Source organism: Myxine glutinosa, chromosome 2 (assembly GCF_964187855.1).
Source record: "Myxine glutinosa chromosome 2, kmMyxGlut1.1, whole genome shotgun sequence".
NCBI lineage: Eukaryota > Metazoa > Chordata > Myxini > Myxiniformes > Myxinidae > Myxine > Myxine glutinosa.
This window is the reverse complement of record NC_136262.1, coordinates 169,966,688-169,985,833: the sequence shown is the minus strand read 5'-3', so window position 1 is coordinate 169,985,833 and position 19,146 is coordinate 169,966,688. Positions and strand designations below refer to the sequence as shown.

The window sequence follows — 19,146 nt, the reverse complement described above, 5'->3', positions numbered from 1 at the left end:
GCCCTGAAACAACTTGCCTTTGCCTCTTGGAAGGCTAATCCAACTGAAGGCAATCTCAGTTCCTTCCACCAAGCTCGGAACAAGTGTGTGTCTACCCTCAGGAGTGCCAGGAAGCACTATCTCTCCACACTCAAGAATGAACTCTCAAACCTGTCTCCTTCCTCCAAATCCTGGTGGCGTCTGGTCAAATCCGTTTCTGGTGTTTGTTCCCCCTCCATCCCCTCCCTTACCTCAAATGGCCACACAGTTGACATCGCACGTGACAAAGCCGAATGCCTCAACTCTGTGTTTGCCTCAAAATCTTTAGTCCCAAACCCATCTCTCTCTGTTCCCACCTTTCCCAGTCGAACCCAACTGCTCCTGGACTCTGTGTCCTTCTCTCCTGACAAGGTGGAGGAGTTTTTGTCTAACCTCGACTCTGATTCTGCAACTGGACCAGACGACATCAGCCCACGGGTCCTAAAATCCTGCTCTGCCGCTCTATCTCACCCTCTCTCTGTTCTTTTCACCCTCTCTTTTGCTCAAGGTCATCTGCCAGCATCCTCGAAATCAGCAAACATTACCGCTTTACACAAAAAAGGTGCAAAAACAGATCCCTGCAACTACAGACCAATCAGCCTGCTTCCAATTATCAGCAAAGTCATGGAATCCATCATTGCTTCGGATATCAAATCCTTCCTCTTCTCCAATGGCTTGATCTCTGATCATCAATTTGGTTTCAGACCAGGTCACTCTACTCTGGACATGCTGCTTCTGCTTTCTCAACATTGGATGGAGGTCCTCAATGCCAAACAGGAAATCAGAGCTGTCTCCCTTGACATATCACGTGCCTTCGATACGGTCTGGCACCCAGCTCTGCTCACCAAACTCTCCTCCTATGGTATCCATGGAAATCTCCATGCATGGCTTGCGGACTTCCTCTCTGGTCGTAATCAACGTGTGGCCCTGAATGGATTTCTCTCATCTCCCCTTCCTGTTCAGGCTGGAGTTCCCCAAGGCAGTGTTCTGGGCCCTGTGCTTTTTCTGGTCTTTATCAATGATCTCTCCGACTCTCTGGAAAATCCTCTCCATCTCTTTGCTGATGACTCCACTCTCTGCCGCTCCATTCCTCTTCCCTCAGATCGGCAGTCTGCAGCCTCCTCACTCTCTGAAGACTTGGACAAAATCACAGACTGGTCAAACAAGTGGAACATGTCTTTCAATTCTGACAAATCTCACACTCTTACTATGTCTCTCTGAAAAGATCGACTGGACAACCCTCCCATCTACTTTCTCAACAATCCTCTCCAAGAAGTTCTGTCGCTCACGCTTTTGGGTCTTACTATCTGCCATGATCTTTCTTGGGAAAACCACATTTCCAAGCTGGCCTCCAAAGCCAGTCGCTGACTGGGCATCCTCCGTCGTGCGAAGTCCTTCCTCGGCACACCTGAGCTCCTCACCACATACAAGGCTTTCATCCGCAGCTCAATGGAATACTGTTCTCCCCTTTGGGCCGGTGCTCCTGCCTCACACCTAGCTCGGCTTCACGCTGTTGAAACCAAAGCTTTCAGAATTATTGGAATCTCCCGCGATGAAGCTATTTCTGAGGGCCTTTCACTCACTCACCGCAGGCAGGTAGGTGGTCTTTCTGTCTTCTACCGACTCCTCTCTGGCCTTGCTCCCCCAGCTCTCTCTGTGCTCTGTCCCCCAAATATTCCGACAGGTCGCACAAGATCTGCCAGCAACCCTCTGATGGTTAAACTGCCGAAATCTCGGCTCTCTGCTCACCTTCACTCTTTCATTCCTCTTTTCTCCCGCCTCTGGAACAAACTCCCACACTCCCTTCAATCCCACTCCTCCCTCCAGGTCTTTAAAACAGCTGTTCACCACCATCTCTCATCTTCCCCCATCCAAAACCTTGATCTTTTCTTCCCCCGCTAATTCACCCCAGATCCACCTTGTTTGAAATTCCAACTTCTTTCCTGGAAGTCCTGGCAGTGTCCATATGTTTGATACCTCTCCCACCCCCCCCCCTTCCCATGCCCCACCCCAAAGCCCTCTCCCTCCCACAGATCTCTCGATGTCTCTCGTCCCTGCTCTCAAATGTTGTGTTTGTGTCCTTCCCCCTCTCTCCCCATCTTGTCTACCGCTCCCGATGTTATATGTTTTATGTGTCGGTTTGTCTTTCTGTGTGATTAATGTTCGCTCTTTCACGAGCCTCGATCTTGTATACAAAAAAAAAAAAAAGGGTGCCAGCGATGACCTGCGAACATATTTACTCGGTCGAATAATGGTAAGAGTGCCCACTCTGAGTTTGGGAGGTCAACGGTTAGAGTCCGACACCACCCGAGTCAATCCAACGACTTTTAAAATGGTACGTGATGCTTCCTTGCTTGACGAAAAATGATGGAGCACGCATATTATGAACCATAGGTTGGTAATAATAGTGTCGGCTTTCATTAGCCTAATGGCATCCTCTCGTGTTTAGGTTCCTTGTAATGGATCCGCGAGAGGCATCGTGGGAACGTTAATGTCCATGAAGCCCCCAGTCCTGGCAGACGGAGGGTCCTCCGGTTTAACGTCCATCAGAGGAACGGAACACACGTTGCTGCCTCATCATGCCTGTGAAACACCAAGATGATGGTTTATAGCCGGGGCCAACATTGGAACCCAGTCTGGACGACCTCGAGGCGAGTGTGCGTACATGTTGGCTTACCCCAGGCAAAAAGCTAAATGATCGATTGCCACAAATCAGCATTGGTTACTTAAAAGCGGATTATAGTTTGTAAATCAGCTTTGGTTACTTCAAAGTGGATTATAGTTTGTAAATCAGCATTGGTTACTTCAAAGTGGATGATAGTTTGTAAATCAGTATTGGTTACTTCAAAGTGGATTAAACTTTGTAAATCAGTATTGGTTACTTCAAAGTGGATTATAGTTTGTAAATCAGCATTGGTTACTTCAAAGTGAATTATAGTTTGTAAATCAGCATTGGTTACTTCAAAGTGAATTATAGTTTGTAAATCAGCATTGGTTACTTCAAAGTGAATTATAGTTTGTAAATCAGCATTGGTTACTTCAAAGTGAATTATAGTTTGTAAATCAGCATTGGTTACTTCAAAGTGGATTATAGTTTGTAAATCAGCATTGGTTACTTCAAAGTGGCTTAAACTTTGTAAATCAGTATTGGTTACTTCAAAGTGGATTATAGTTTGTAAATCAGTATTGGTTACTTCAAAGTGGATTATAGTTTGTAAATCAGCATTGGTTACTTCAAAGTGAATTATAGTTTGTAAATCAGCATTGGTTACTTCAAAGTGGATGATAGTTTGTCTATCAGCATTGGTTACTTCAAAGTGGCTTCAACTTTGTAAATCAGCATTGGTTACTTCAAAGTGGATTAAACTTTGTAAATCAGCATTGGTTACTTCAAAGTGGATTCAACTTTGTAAATCAGTATTGGTTACTTCAAAGTGGATAATAGTTTGTAAATCAGCATTGGTTACTTCAAAGTGGATTATAGTTTGTAAATCAGCATTGGTTACTTCAAAGTAGATTGGAGTTGTAAATCAGCATTGGTTACCTCAAAGTAGATTGGAGTTTGTAAATCAGCATTGGTTACTTCAAAGTGGATTCAACTTTGTAAATCAGCATTGGTTACTTCAAAGTGGATTAAAATTTGTAAATCAGCATTGGTTACTTCAAAGTACGTAGATTGGAATTTGTAAATCAGCATTGGTTACTTCAAAGTGGATTAAAGTTTGTAAATCAGCATTGGTTACTTCAAAGTGGATTAAAGTTTGTAAATCAGCTTTGGTTACTTCAAAGTAGATTGGAGTTTGTAAATCAGCATTGGTTACTTCAAAGTGGATTAAAGTTTGTAAATCAGCATTGGTTACTTCAAAGTAGATTAAAGTTTGTAAAACAGAATTGGTTACTTCAAAGTGGATTAAAGTTTGTAAATCAGCATTGGTTACTTCAAAGTGGATTGAACTTTGTAAATCAGCATTGGTTACTTTTTGAAAGTGGATTCAACTTTGTAAATCAGCATTGGTTACTTCAAAGTAGATTGGAGTTTGCAAATCAGCATTGGTTACTTCAAAATGGATTCAACTTTGTAAATCAGCATTGGTTACTTCAAAGTGGATTAAACTTTGTAAATCAGCTTTGGTTACTTCAAAGTAGATTGGAGTTTGTAAATCAGCATTGGTTACTTCAAAGTGGATTATAGTTTGTAAATCAGCATTGGTTACTTTTCAAAGTGGAGTAAAGTTTGTAGATCAGCATTGGTTACTTCAAAGTGGATTAAACTTTGTAAATCAGCTTTGGTTACTTCAAAGTAGATTGGAGTTTGTAAATCAGCATTGGTTACTTCAAAGTGGATTATAGTTTGTAAATCAGCATTGGTTACTTTTCAAAGTGGAGTAAAGTTTGTAGATCAGCATTGGTTACTTCAAAGTAGATTGGAGTTGTAAATCAGCATTGGTTACTTCAAAGTAGATTGGAGTTTGTAAATCAGCATTGGTTACTTCAAAGTAGATTGGAGTTTGTAAATCAGCATTGGTTATTTCCAAAGGAATTTAAGTAATTAATTATATAGATCTGAAAAAGCCGTCCTGTTTTGTATCAACAAGCGAGTACAAGTGAGTTTTGCAAACCTCCACCCTCAAAAGAAAGAACACTGCAAGAATTGAGGATTTAAAGACTTTTGTATTTACAAAAGAAAGCCGGTTTTACAGTCAAGGCCTGCTTTTTACCCCAAATCTCTTTCAGAGAAATCATAATGCTTCATCGCAGTTAATCAAAATAGAGAGTTCGATGTTAATACATTTCAATCATATATAAGCAATGCATTGTTAAATTTAAAAGGAAAGAAAATCTCATGTAAATCTGTGCATTAAAAAAAAAAAAACCACACACCTCTTCCCCTTACCCAAAGGTGAATTCTAAACAGAAAATGTGAAATCAGAAACACCTTGTTAGTTATAACTTCCACCAACTTCTGCGTTATAAAAATCCATCTCATGATGGAGCGATCTCCGTTATGAAAAACTATTGCATCGAGAATTTACAAACAAACCCTAAATACCTCCTGTGTGATGACATAATGAAGGATTCACACTCAAGAATGAGAAACGTTGGAATGATTGAAAAGTTTAAAAACAGTTAGGATAACGTGCCATGGGAATGTGGGAATGTGGGAATGTGATTGCCCTCCATGATGTTTCGTGGAAATTTGAGTATGCACTTCCTCATCAACAGGTATACCATGAGTATTGCTTCCCTTACATCAACAGATATGCCATGAGTATGGTTTCCCCCCCACATCAACAGGTGTACAGTGTATTTCTTCCCCCATATCAACAGGTATACCATGCATATTGCTTTTCCTACATCAACAGGTATATCTTGCGTATTACATTTATCGATGGAAAGCGTTTTAACGTTGTGACTAGATTTCAATTTTTTTTCAATATTCAAATAAATTATTGCAGATTACTTATCTCATGCAATAATTTCCGGAATACCTGGTCCTTTTTTTACCTTTTGTTCTGAAACAGCATGGCTTCGGAAGCTCTGCCTTTGCAATTCCTCCTGAAGTTAGTCGATTCCATCAATCACAGGGCCTCAGCGGGCAGTCATTATTTGTGATATTTTATTAATCGATTAATCATCATTAATGATTAATTAATTAATTAATTAATTAAATAAATAAAAATTAATTAATCATCAACCATTAATCGTTTCACTTGTGATATTCTATGTTACATAGCAATCTTCATCAAATGAGCAATCCAGTTGCTATGGCATTGCCAAACCAGTGGCTTTCCCACGGATAGGTAAGGTATATTCTTTTAAACAAAATTATTTAATACAGGGCTCTCCTGGCTCACACCTGGTGTTAGCTTAACGGTTAAGGTGGTTGGCTTATGATCTTAGGGTCTTGGGTACCGTTGAATTAACACCAGTTGGGTTGACCCAGCCTGTCATCCTTCCGAGGTCGGCAAAATGAGTACCAGCTTCCTGGGTAATAGGCCATTAGAGTATCCTGCATCGGAGTGGCAACCTGTCCAGGATTGTACTCTTCAGCCACTGAAACTGCCTCGGCAGCTCCTCTGAGACTCACGGCGTGAAAGGAATGGTTATTTATTATTATCCTCCCCCCCAAAAAAAAAAAATCAACAACCTGGTGCACCATGTAGAGGTATTGGCATGAATGGAAATCGTGGACCAATTGTTTAACTTCAGGACCTTATCAAAAATACGGATATTATCAAGATGAGGATCTTATTCAAAGTGAACAAAGAACGCGGTACAAATGAGGAGGCGGTTGTTATAGCAACTGAGGGGACTTTCCATCTCCCATCCTCCTTTCCCTTCCTGTTGCAAACATTTAAGGCACACACGTCCCTAAAAGTGCAATTATCAAGGGAGTAAAGCTATGCAGACAGTCAGGCCTACCAGAGGGACAGCGGTGAATGGAGTGGTTTGCCTGGTTGCTTATAATCAGGGATTGTGAATGATTGGGGGTTTGTAGGAGAGGAGATGTGAAGGGAAAGGAGGGAAGAAAGATTGGAACATCAGTTGAACACATCCACAGTTGCAGGAACAATAGTGAATTTCAAGTCCTTGTTTCCACGTCGCACCACCACAGAAAGCACCGACTCGTTGCGCACAGCCTGCTGGATGACGCTCGTTTCCTCCGTTGCCTTGCCGTTGATGCGGACAATGACGTCACCCTCACGCAGACCAGCCCTGGACAATAAAGACGGCAAATTATATTAACGGGTCATAACTCGGTCACTAACTTGATTTTCAGATGTCGGTCCACTTGATGTGTCCATCTGAGAACTTAGCTCAATATGCTGGGATCCCAGGGTCACGTGCCACATGCAGTGATATCCTAATTCACGTAAACATACAATGATACCCCACATTTACTGTAAATTTACATTTACGATGAAACGTGCAATGATCAGTTTCTACCCCACATTTAATACATGTCCAAGCTCCTTCATGAGCCTTTCATTAACCTGCGTTGACGTTACCTTGCATTGATCGTCTAAAATACACAGTTACCGACTTTGTGGATCGTAAACCGAGTTTCATTGGTATGAAATTTGCAGAAAGTCGCACCAAACCTAAGAGCAACTTTATATTCAGCAAAATTGTAAGATTGCACAACGGAAAACACTAGAGCACAACCAACATGAGGCCTTGTCAAAACAAAGCAAAAAAAAAAAAAAAAAAAGGCTCAAAAAGTCAAACTTTTCATCCGCAGAGTGGCCTTCATTGGGGACTAACACAAACTATGCGCACTCTTATCCTAAATGCGTTCCTGAAGGGACAAAACAAAATAGGCCTGCAACAGATCAGGAAATTGGCGCAACCATTCGTACCTACGTACATTGCTCTGCGGTTACAATCAAAAGTACTGGTATATCATGTGAACCGCCTTCATATCATTTAGATGCTTAAGTATGACATCCTGGAAGTTCTTACTTGGCAGCAGGGGAATCGGTGATGACCTCGTGGATGTAGATGCCGGAAGTGGGAGTCACCCCCTCACCATATCGTCTCAGCTCCTTCAATAATCTATGAGGCACACTCGACCACGCACACACACCTAAGAAGGCAGGACAATACCAGAAGGGTCTGAACTACTCGAGGAGAGACTTTTTTTTGGGTACAATACCTCAAAGTATGTTTAAACGCTGAGAAAGGAAAGCACATGGAGCCATTTTGTCATTGTTTAGCTTTAACGTCTTTGTTTGAACAGCGAGTTCACTCCTTGGCATTATGAGCTGCAGACAGCGATTATAGACGTATCGATTTTTGGCCACAGGAATTTGTTTTCCAACATTGCAGCAAGTCTGATATATGTCCTGTCTAATTCTTGGGTATGATTTTTTTTTTTTGCCAAGGATCATTTAAAATAATTTTCCTATACTGTGAAAAACTAAGCATGAGACCACCTTTAGAGGCCATTTTCCCCCGCAGAGCAGGGGTTGGCCTTTTTTCGGGCACCGTGGTCCCCTTTTTGAAGCAATGTTTTATGGCCGGATGCCCTCCCTGCCGCCAACCCTGTTGGTCGCCTCTTGCGACACACAGGGAATTATCAGTGAACTGTTACTCACCTTGCCGACCTCAGAAGGATGACAGGCTGAGTCAACCCTCCTGGCGTTAATTCAGCGATCGACCGGGATTCAAACCCAGGATTCTAGGATCCCAAGCCAGCACCCTAACCGCTAAGCCAACACCAGGCTTCAAAACTAAGCATGCCTGGGAATATTTTTGAGGAGACGCTCGTTGGAGTGTTTCTTCTTTGTATGGGCCTGTTCTTCCTCTGGTCGGTGAGAACACCTCTCGTCAGCAAAAACTTATGCTGTTCGTAAGCCACATTTGAAGATACGCAATTACAAAAGCTGGTCTCCAGCAGCGGGTTTCTAACCAAGAAAACACAAATTTTTCATGATAACTGAAGACAGTATGTGATAATTGGGAAGATAAATTAAACTAATTAATTCTCACCTTGGGTTCAGTGTGGACATCCTGATGCCAATGAACTTCTTCGTTGGCTTTTCTTCACCTGCGTGTGCATTTAAGAGTCCATCAGCGGAGGTGGATTACCAGCACGTAAGTGTGAGACATTCACCTTCATACGCTGCTCAAAACTCAAGAGGGTCATTCCGAGTTTTCTTTTTCGACAATATTTGAGCCTCACCTAGAATGTCGCTGCCAAATTACTTTGCAGGTATGGAAGTTTCTAAATGTATACAATTTGTCACCTTTCAAACCGTTATCTTAGAAAAGTAAGCGTTATACTGCGTTAATCCATCGTTTGCTTATAGCCTGTCTCATAAAATACAGTGGACTAGTAGAGATGAAGACTTTGTGATGAGTTTGTATTAAATAATAAAAAAGAATACATGAGCAAATATTTCTTGTTTTATCAAAATTGTTCTGAGGTTGCCAGGATAGCCTCGCCTAGGCTATCCTGGCAACCCCAGAAAAAGCAGGGGCACTCAGGCCCCAGGCATTCAAAAAATATTCCCAGGCACTCAGGGTATCTAGCCTGAGTTTGAATCCCGACCTGGCTATAAGCTGTCATCCCGGCTTTTCACAGGCAAGGTGATGCATCAATGTAAGTGCCGTCCTTTGGATATTGTTAAACGGTCTGCCGGCAATAGTTGAATGAATGAATGAATGATCGTTTTAAGGCCATTTTCCCCGCTAGAGCAGGGGTTAGCCTTGCGGGCCCCATGACAATCATGGTTCCCTGTTTGAGGCAATGTTTTTATGGCCGGATGCCCTTCCTGACGCCAACCCTTAGTCGCCTCTTACGATGCGCAGGGATACGGTGTACCTATTCTAAACCGGGGTACACACCGTGATCATTCATCCCAGCAAGCTGGTACTCAATTTGCCGACCTCGGAAGGATGACAGTCTGAGTCAACCCCCCTGGCGTTAATTCAGCGATCGATCGGGATTCGAACCCAGGATCCTAGGATCCCAAGCCAGCACCCTAACCACTAAGCCAACACCAGGCTTGGATAGTTGGTGGATGTTAAAGATCCCACGGTGTCCTTCGTGAAGAATAAGGGAGTTATCGCCGGCACCATTAACAAACTACAAATTCCTGCTCTGATGAATCTGAAAATTACAAATTCCATGATGTTTCCTGTAGCCATGTGCTGCGTACGAAAATAACATGGAACAAAATTCTTCTGAAATATACTTCATCCTTAGCAATCAAAATGTCCTCTCTGTCCCCAACTGTGAAGCAATGGTCCCATACTAGTGGACTTTGGTAAACATCGTTTTCCAAGTAGTTTTGAGGCAGTGTCACATGTATCCCAGCAGTGGGTGAGTTCCTTGATAGCAATGGAATACAAGTCTGATTTCTGGCTCTGAAACTTTTGGAAAGGGAAAAAGGTTTTCATTTCATTTGTGCAATAATAATTTAGAAAGGTGAATCCTATAACAGGTCATTTGGCATATTTAAAGTTTAAATCATTCTTTCCTCTTTCTGAGCAGTGGACATGTAATCATTCACAAAGCGTGCTTGGTGGTACATCAAAAACGATAACAAGATATTCTCATGAATCAGTACATGATAGATATACAGTACTCTTATTTATGGGTATTGTGGTAGAATAGCAGGTACTTAAAGGAAGGAGAAGGCTGATGTGGCTTGAGTACCTCTGATTTTCCGACTGTTGGACTTTTGCAGGAAATCACGGATGCGGTCAGAGGGAATGGCAAAGGATATGCCAGCGGTGACCTTCAGTGTATTGATGCCAATCACTTCGCCATCCTACAGAGAGAAAGCATCGTCCACATGAAATACCTGTTCATGAAATTTATATTTATTTATTTGTATATAAATGAATGGATGAGGATGCAACAGAACAAAAGGAACGGTAGAAAGAGAGGGAGGAAATACTAACTGCAGGGTTGAAGGACAAAATAGATGGACACTTGGACAATGAGGGATGTGGGAAGGAATGAGGGGTATCGGAGAACACAAGTGATGGACACGATAGATTTAATGTGCAATACGAAAGAAACAATTGTTTTATTGCTGAATATTCCATTTAGGAAGGAAAATCCACTTAAGGCCCGGTCACAACCCACCGTGCGTGTTTTTAGTCCGTACGTTTTTTGGGGAGGCCACGGCCGCCACGTTTTTCCGAAAACGTGGGGAGGGAGTGGCAAGAGTAGGGAGAGAGTACGTCAACGCACGTCACTCGCACGGTTGCGCAAGGTGTAAGTACGTGGCCCGCACGCCACGCCTGGCCGTGAGCGGTTGCGTGCATCGTACGTTGCACACGTGGTAAGTGAGTTGTACGTGCTTACAACTTGCTTACAACGTACGATCTCCGTGCGATTGCCACGTTATCGTACGGAGGCCGTACTTACACGTGCTGCTCACGTACGGTGTCCTTACTCACTCGCATGTTGTAAGTGCGTGGAAGTGCGCCGTCTGTAGAGCAAGTGACCGTGGGAAAAATTTAAAAGACTCACGGAGTCAGTGCGTTGTGCGCTCATTGGCTGTAGAAGGCACGCGCGTCACCCGTACTGGGGTGAATCCGTAGCCCGACCGCATCCCGAACGCAGCGAAAGTTCCTCATGCACTAAAAGTGCTACGGCGTGTCTGCGTGCTCACAAATCCGTACTGAGGTGGTACTCACCACGTACGGATCCCCAAATTTTGCCCACGTTTTTGCAAGTAGACAGCACGCACTTGCAAGTACGGCGGGTTGGGACCACGGCTTTAGGAAAACGTCACTTGGGGTGTATTCAACAGTTTCATCTCTGCTCTACTGACAAGACGGTGCAAGTTATCAGCCAAGTCATGGAATCCATCATTGCTTCGGATATGAAATCTTTCCTCTTCTCCAATGGCTTGATCTCTGATCATCAATTTAGTTTCAGACCAGGTCACTCTACTCTGGGCATGCTGCTTCTGCTGTCTCAACAATGGATGGAGGTCCTCAATGCCAAACAGGAAATTAGAGCCGTCTCCCTCGACATATCACGTGCCTTCGATACGGTATGGCACCCCGCTCTGCTCACCAAACCCTCCTCTTTTGGTATCCATGGAAATCTCCATGCATGGCTGGCGGACTTCCTCTCTAGTCGTCGTCAACGTGTGGCCCTGAATGGATTTCTCTCATCTCCTCTTCCTGTTCAGGCTGGAGTTCCCCAAGGCAGTGTTCTGGGCCCTGTGCTTTTTCTGGTCTTCATCAATGATCTCTCTGACTCTCTTGAAAATCCTCTCTATCTCTTTGCTGATGACTCCACTCTCTGCCGCTCCATTCCTCATCCCTCAGATCGGCAGTCTGCAGCCTCCTCACTCACTGCAGACCTGGACAAAAGCACAGACTGGGCTAACAAGTGGAACATGTCTTTCAATCCTGACAAATCTCACACTCTTACGATGTCTCTCTGAAAAGACCGACTGGACAACCCTCCCATCTATTTTCTGAATAATCCTCTCCAAGAAGTTCTGTCACTCAAGCTTTTGGGTCTCACTATCTGCCATGATCTTTCCTGGGAAAACCACATTTCCAAGCTGGCCTCCAAAGCCAGTCGCCGACTGGGAATCCTCCGTCGTGCGAAGTCCTTCCTTGGCACACCTGAGCTCCTCACCACATACAAGGCTTTCATCCGCAGCTCAATGGAGTACTGCTCTCCCCTCTGGGCTGGTGCTCCTGCCTCACACCTAGCTCGTCTTCACGCTGTTGAAACCAAAGCGTTCAGAATCATTGGAATCTCCCGCGATGACGCTATCTCCGAGGGCCTTTCACTTACTCACCGCAGGCAGGTTGGTGGTCTTTCCGTCTTCTACCGACTCCTCTCTGGCCGTGCTCCCCTAGCTCTCTCTGGGCTCTGTCCCCCAAATATTCCTACAGGTCGCACAAGATCTGCCTGCAACCCTCTGATGGTTAAACTGCCAAAATCAAGACTCTCTGCTCACCTTCACTCCTTCATTCCTCTTTTCTCCCGCCTCTGGAACAAACTCCCTCACTCTCTTCAATCCCACTCCACCCTCCAGGTCTATAAAACAGCTGTTCACCACCATCTCTTATCTTCCCCCATCCAAAACCTTGATCTTTTCTATCCCCGCTAATTTCACCCCAATTCCACTTTTTTGAAATACCAACTTCTGTCCTGGAAGTCCTTGATGTCCTTGTGTTTTATACTTCTCCCCCCCCCCCCCCTTCCCACCCCTCCTTCCCCCAAGCCTTCTCCTTCCCACACATCTCCCTGCTCTTAAATGTTGTGTGCTCTCAAGTGTTTGTGTGCTTCCCCTTCTCTTGTCTTCCGCTCCCTCTTTTTATATATTTTGTTAGTCTGGTTGATTTGTTTGTGAAGTAAATGTTAGCTCTTTCACGAGCCTCGATTCAGTATCCAAAAAAACAAACAAACAAAAAAAAAACTCCCTCACTCTTCAATCCCACTCCTCCCTCCAGGCCTTTAAAACAGCCGTTCACCACCATCTCTTATCTTCCCCCATCCAAAACGTTGATCTTTTGTACCCCCGCTAATTTCACCCCAAATCCACTTTTTTGAGGTGCCGACCTCTTTCCTGGAAGTCCTTGGTGTCCTTGCGTTTTATACCTATCCTGCCTCCCCCCAGGCCCTCTCCCTCCCTCACATCTCCCGATGTCCCTGCTCTCAAATGTTGTGTTTGTGTGCTTCCTTCCCTTCTTTCCCCATCTTGTCGACCGCTCCCCTTTTTATATACTTTGTTTGCTTGTTTGTTTGATTTGTTTGTTTGATAAATGTTAGCTCTTTCACGAGCCTCGACTCTGTATACAAAAAAAAAAAAAAATTTTTTTAAACCAAAAGCACAGGCGGCAAATTTGTACCTGAAGCCAAGTCTGGGATCAAATGCAGCTGGGGTTTAACTTCGGCCAAATATCCTATTTTGACCAAACATGTATAAGTGTAATCGCTGGTTTAGGAGATGTTACTCTAAAAAGGGAAGCCATTGTGTTTTGATGCATTTCCCATCAACACGTGTTAGAAATCCCACAATATGTTCGCTTTATATTCTGCTTTCGTTAGATCGAACTGTCAAACCGAGCCACGGAATATATCAGAAAGGAAAGTATTTTCGGTGATAAAAACGAAAATAGTTTATAACAAACGGATACTATTGTCGGTCTTTATTGACCTATGTTGCATTGTATCTTAACGACCTTTACGTTTCTATATAAAGTGTGTAATATATTATAAAGTTTCAAAATACGTTTTATGGCTTATTAATGTCCTGCCTGCCGGAATTAGTTGGTGGACGTTGAAGTTCCCACGGTGCCCTTCATGAAGACGAGGCAAGCTTTTGCCGGCATCCTGAAGAAATTATTTAGTTACCTCCACCACTGGAAGTTATGTTTTTACTACTGTTTGTCTGTCCGTCTGTCTGTGAGCACGGTGTTTCAAAACGTCGTGGACAGGTTATGACAAAACTTGGTAGATTGGTTGGTCCGGTGACGAGAACAAGCCGATTCGATTTTGGTCCAGGTCCGAATCTAGATCTGGCCAATCAGTGGGATACAAAACGTAAACTGTTCAGCCTGGCAGAGGTCAACCTAAAACCCAAAATTCAAAAACAAGTTCAACAGACGTGTGGAATTAAAAACTAGCGTTTTAAACCTTTGGATTGTATCCCAACTACTGCCTTTCACTACACAAACAGTTAGTTCAGTAAATCCACGACTATACATGTTATCTGCCAAATAGAGGTGCGCATGGAAGATGAGCTGTTTTTAAGGTGTGTCACATAAGTATCCATGCAAAGGATTTTGGTTGCATAACACCATGTAAAACCAGCGATAGCTTTTATAACATTATAACATGCATTCAGGGTTCGCGGGTATTGTATGGCGTTCCTATCTGAGTACTCAGCTCATGATGCAGGGTCTACAGCTTGAAATCCCATATAATGAATGCAAGTGGCTCATAAAGCATGTACGCTTGGCCAAAGTCTTTCACGAACCGGATGGCCAGGTCTGACGTTCAACTGAAGGTGATAGGAATACAAAGCTGGTTCAGGATGCCCACGATAACTCGCATACTCTGCGCGAAATGAATCGTGGGATCTTCAACATCCACCAACTCATGCTGGCAGATGGGACGTCCAGCTTAACGACTTTGGATCTTCACCAAAATCGAATCGATTCGTCCTTGTCACACAAGCAACTTGTCCACATATTTTCGTCCGAATCCGTCCAGACCCTTTCGAGATACCATGATATATACGTATCGGTTTTAGCCCGATCACTCAATGGTGAAGAATCACTTAAAAAATTCTCTGATCCAGATCCGGATTCGAATCTTCACCAACATCGAATCGATTCGTCCTTGTCACACACCCAACTTAACCACCAAGTTTTGTCCGAATTTGTCCACAACGTTTTGAGACATTCAGTTCACAAACAGACAGACAGAGGGATGAAAACATGACCCCCATCCACCTTCGATGGCAGAGGTTATGAATGTAATGCTGCCAATAAACGGTATTGCCCTGAGACTGGAAGCTACGTTGCTCCAAGGGTTCTTCTAAGCTTTGCCAAAAGTGATGGAATTGCAGCTCATCTTGTGATTGTTTGCAAACCTGCTGAAAGAAGGAGCTTAAAATGCCTACCGAACATGTCCAAGACGCACAGATCCCACGATTCATTCGGGTTGCCAGGCCAATGCAACTTGTTGATTGGAATTCTCTAGCGATGAAGGTCACCAACTTCCAGTCGACATTGAAAAGAGTATCACCACGCGAACAACAAAATGTTACTTTTGTTTCAGGATTCAGGATGCTTTTGCAGAGCGCAAGCTTGTTGAAACCGAGGCAGCGTTTGAATGTGAAAATTGGTCCAGGAACAAATTGTCCAGGCACATTCTTGGCATGTTGAAAATCGACGAGTTGCCAAAGAAAAGTGTTGGTGTACAAAAGTTCAGGTCACTTTATATGATATTGAAGTGATGCCCTGTTGTGCAGGTGTGTTCACTCACACGGATCTGTTTCTCTGCTTTTTGGCGGAGAAAGCGAAGAGGCTCCGAGCACGTTGTGGAAACGTCGAGGCATTCTGGCGAAGAAGCTAAATCAACTAGCAGGAAATACCGTTCAGATGAATGAATGAATGAATGAATGAATGATCGTTTTAAGGCCATTTTTCCCCACTAGAGCGGGGGTTAGTCTTTCGGGGGTTCGGGGGAGCGGGGGTTAGTTCAGATGTCTTTCATATATTCCAGCAGGGGAACGCTCATGGACCTCAGGCAAAAGGTCTAAGGATATGTGACCTTTATTAAATTCAGTCTGCCAGGTAGCAGAGGTGGCACTTCCGAGTCCTCATTTCATGGATGGTAATGCATAATGCCAAGTTTGCATTCCTCAGATATTTACTCAAAGGAATGGGTTTGTTGAGAGTTCAGAATGTTTCTTTTTCGTGAAGCTAAAACATATTAACATGGTATCAATACTTAGTGTGTACATATATACATACATACATACATACATGATATTGATACCAAGAATTGTCCAACAAGATGGTATATAGGTAATGCACTCACTTATGAGCTACCTAGACTAGGAAGTGTATCAAAAAGAGGGAACTCCATCACAAAGTGCTCTGTACCTCAGATGGACATTATGTTGGTTGTCCCGTCTGCCAGATTTAGTTGGTGGACCTTAAAGATCCTGCTGTGTCTCTGACAAAGAACAAATGGGTTATTGCCAGCGTCCGGTACAAATTCCAAATACTTGCCACATTCAGTTGAACGTCAGGCCTGGCCAACCTTATGGTGAAAGACTTGGACATGAAAGTAGTAGTTGGTAGTTGTAGTCGTTGGATCGATATTTTTACTTTATAACAATATATAAATACGTGGATACAAAATGGAGGTGAATTGGTCTTAAAGTGAAGAGTCAATAAAAAGATTACATTTAACAAGGGCTGAGAAAACATCACAAACAAGTGAAATAACTCACCAGGTTAACCAGAGGTCCTCCGGAGTTCCCATACTGTCCAGCGTTTCAGCATGTAATGGATTCAGGAGGAAACAATGACATATGAGGTTATCATTCATTATTAATTACATTTTATACGGATACACACATGTATGTATGTCTCATACACTCATATTTCGCTTCTCACCAATTCCCTCACCTCCATTCCTTTAAACAAAAAATAATCTAAATTGTTCACAAACTCTCCCCCAAGTACAAGTAAGTTACAGGAATGATAAACATTCCTCTTGTCCATCATAACATTGGACAGACCCAAGAGATCCCATATTAACTAGATCATAAAATGTTTGTCATTATTATGATACTTGGTCTGGTGTCATCGGATTAACCTCTTATGGTTAAATCTTATGGTTGAACCCCTTAAACCCTCTTATGGTTAAACTGCCAAAATCAAGACTCTCCGCTCACCTTCACTCTTTCATTCCCCTTTTCTCCCGCCTCTGGAACAAACTCCCTCACTCTCTTCAATCGCACTCCTCCCTCCAGGTCTTTAAAACAGCTGTTCACCACCTTTTCTTATCTTTCCCCATCCAAAACCTTGATCTTTTCTACCCCTGTTAATTTCACCCCAAATCCACTTTTTTGTAATACCGACTTCTTTCCTGGAAGTCCTTGCAGTGTCCTTGTGTTTTATACTTCTCCGCCTCCCCCCCATTCCCACGCCTCGTCCCCCCAAGCCCTCTCCCTCCCACAGATCTCCCGATGTCCCTGCTCTCAAATGTTGTTTGTGTGCTTCCCCCTCTCTCCCCATCTTGTCTACCGCTCCCCTTATTATATGCTTTATGTGTCGGTTTGATTTTTTTGTGAGATTAATGTTCGCTCTTTCACGAGCCTCGACCTTGTACACAAAAAACAAAGAAAAAAACAAAACAACCTGAAACCACTTTTCTCGATTCAGAAGTGTTCCTTCATTACGAAATATTCACTGCCAAAATGAAATAAATAAATAATTTTCATTAATTATTGTAATTATTATTATTTTTACGATTATAATTAATTATTATAAGCCGTTTTCAGTAATTATTTTGCAACGTTTGTACTTTTTGTATTGTTGAACAATGTTAAAGACTTCACCTGGAATGACATCCTTCCATTACCCTGCCTATTGTTCAGGTCACCTTCCAACTCGCCGCGTACTGACAATCGAACCAAACGCACCTTTGGAATTCGACCAACCAAATACCTTGTACTAAACTTGAATACATTTTATAACGTTACGTGCCAAACCCAAAAGGCAGATTTGTGTTTATTGTGCTTTTGCCAGATAAACACATTTTAAAGTTAAACATAACTGGTTTCAGCAGCTGGACGAGCAACAGAAATCAGTGGATTTGAACCACGAGCCTTTGTGCTCGCATAATATTTAGCCAAGCCATACTTCCACTGCGAGGTGGAAAAGAAAACTTTGTGTTCTGAGGTCTTGAGGTTTTGCTGGACCATGTTCCTGGAGGAACAATGAGTGACCCGCTGTTCGATTGTTTGCGTGGGCATCATACATTTATAATGGCGTCCGTCTGAATGTAGTCGATGTCTGAGCCCTCGAGGCCGAGCTCCTTTCCACCACGCTGTGCGGTGCTCACAATGCCCGTTGTCACTGTATTCTGCAGCTTGAAGGGACTACCGATGGCGACGACAAACTCGCCTGGCCGTAGCTCTGCGGATCGACCAAGTGGTAGCACGGAGAGCTTGTCCTGCCACAACAACAACAACAACAAAAACACATAAGCTGTCAGGATGTCCTCGAACCCCAGATGCATGCACACTCGCCTTCAAGCTGTCTCGTCTGGGTTTGAATCCAGACCCAGCTATGAACTGCCATCCCGGTGTTTCACAGGCAGGGTGCTTCATCAATGCGTGTGCCGTCCCTCGATCACTTGGGGTGTATTCAACAGTTTCATTCACGTTCTACTGGCAAGACTTTGCAAGTTTTTTATTAAACCAAAACCACAGATGGCAAATTTGTACCTGATTTGTTTTGTACCTCTGAGATCAAATGCAGTCGTGGTACATACGTACATATTCCATTTTGACTCGATACATATAAGTGAAAATTAGGCGGTGTATACACAACAGCGTGTGCCATCCCTCGGATGGACGCTGAACTGGCATCCTGTCTGTTGATATTAGTTGGTGGACGTTAAAGATCCCACGGTGTCCTTCGTAAAGAGTAGGCGAGTTATCGCCGGTACCCTGGATAAATTACACGTTCCTGTAGTAAACCTATTTGTATCTCGAAGGGCATTGCATCTGTGGAAAGGCTGTGTCCCCAGCAAACGATGCTATCCGCAGCCATGTGCTGCAATCGAAAGAACAGGAAGAAGCAAATGTGCATCCTCCCATTAAATAAAAAACAATCAAACTGTACCATGGATTACATCATCAGATGCTCATCATTTATAATTGCAAGGTAGTGGAAAGACCAGTGAGAAAAACTGCTTCAACAGTGTGCTACTATCATACTAACATACTACTAACTAACATACATACTACTATGTACATACATACTACTATGTACATACATACATACATACATACATACATACATACATACATACTACTATGTACATACATACATACATACATACATACATACATAATACATACATACATACTACTATGTACATACATA

At 43.1% G+C, this 19,146-nt stretch overlaps 1 protein-coding gene across 4 annotated transcripts in view; it reads right to left on the bottom strand.

The window, feature by feature from the left end:
* Nucleotides 1-4,669: 4,669 nt before the first annotated feature.
* LOC137418465 (serine protease HTRA1A) overlaps nucleotides 4,670-19,146 on the bottom strand; it is a 39,325-nt gene continuing 24,848 nt past the window's right edge. For 2 of the 4 annotated variants that reach the window (XM_068104528.2, XM_068104527.2), the window contains 6 exons: nucleotides 18,014-18,208; nucleotides 16,479-16,511; nucleotides 10,184-10,298; nucleotides 8,512-8,569; nucleotides 7,483-7,587; nucleotides 4,670-6,735 (listed from right to left, as the gene is read on the bottom strand). In XM_068104528.2, the coding sequence (XP_067960629.1) occupies nucleotides 6,561-6,735; nucleotides 7,483-7,587; nucleotides 8,512-8,569; nucleotides 10,184-10,298; nucleotides 16,479-16,511; nucleotides 18,014-18,208 (681 nt within the window). In that variant the 3' untranslated portion in view covers nucleotides 4,670-6,560. The remainder of the gene's footprint in view (nucleotides 6,736-7,482; nucleotides 7,588-8,511; nucleotides 8,570-10,183; nucleotides 10,299-16,478; nucleotides 16,512-18,013; nucleotides 18,209-19,146) is intronic. The other 2 variants (XM_068104525.2, XM_078771915.1) reach the window with 1 other exon arrangement.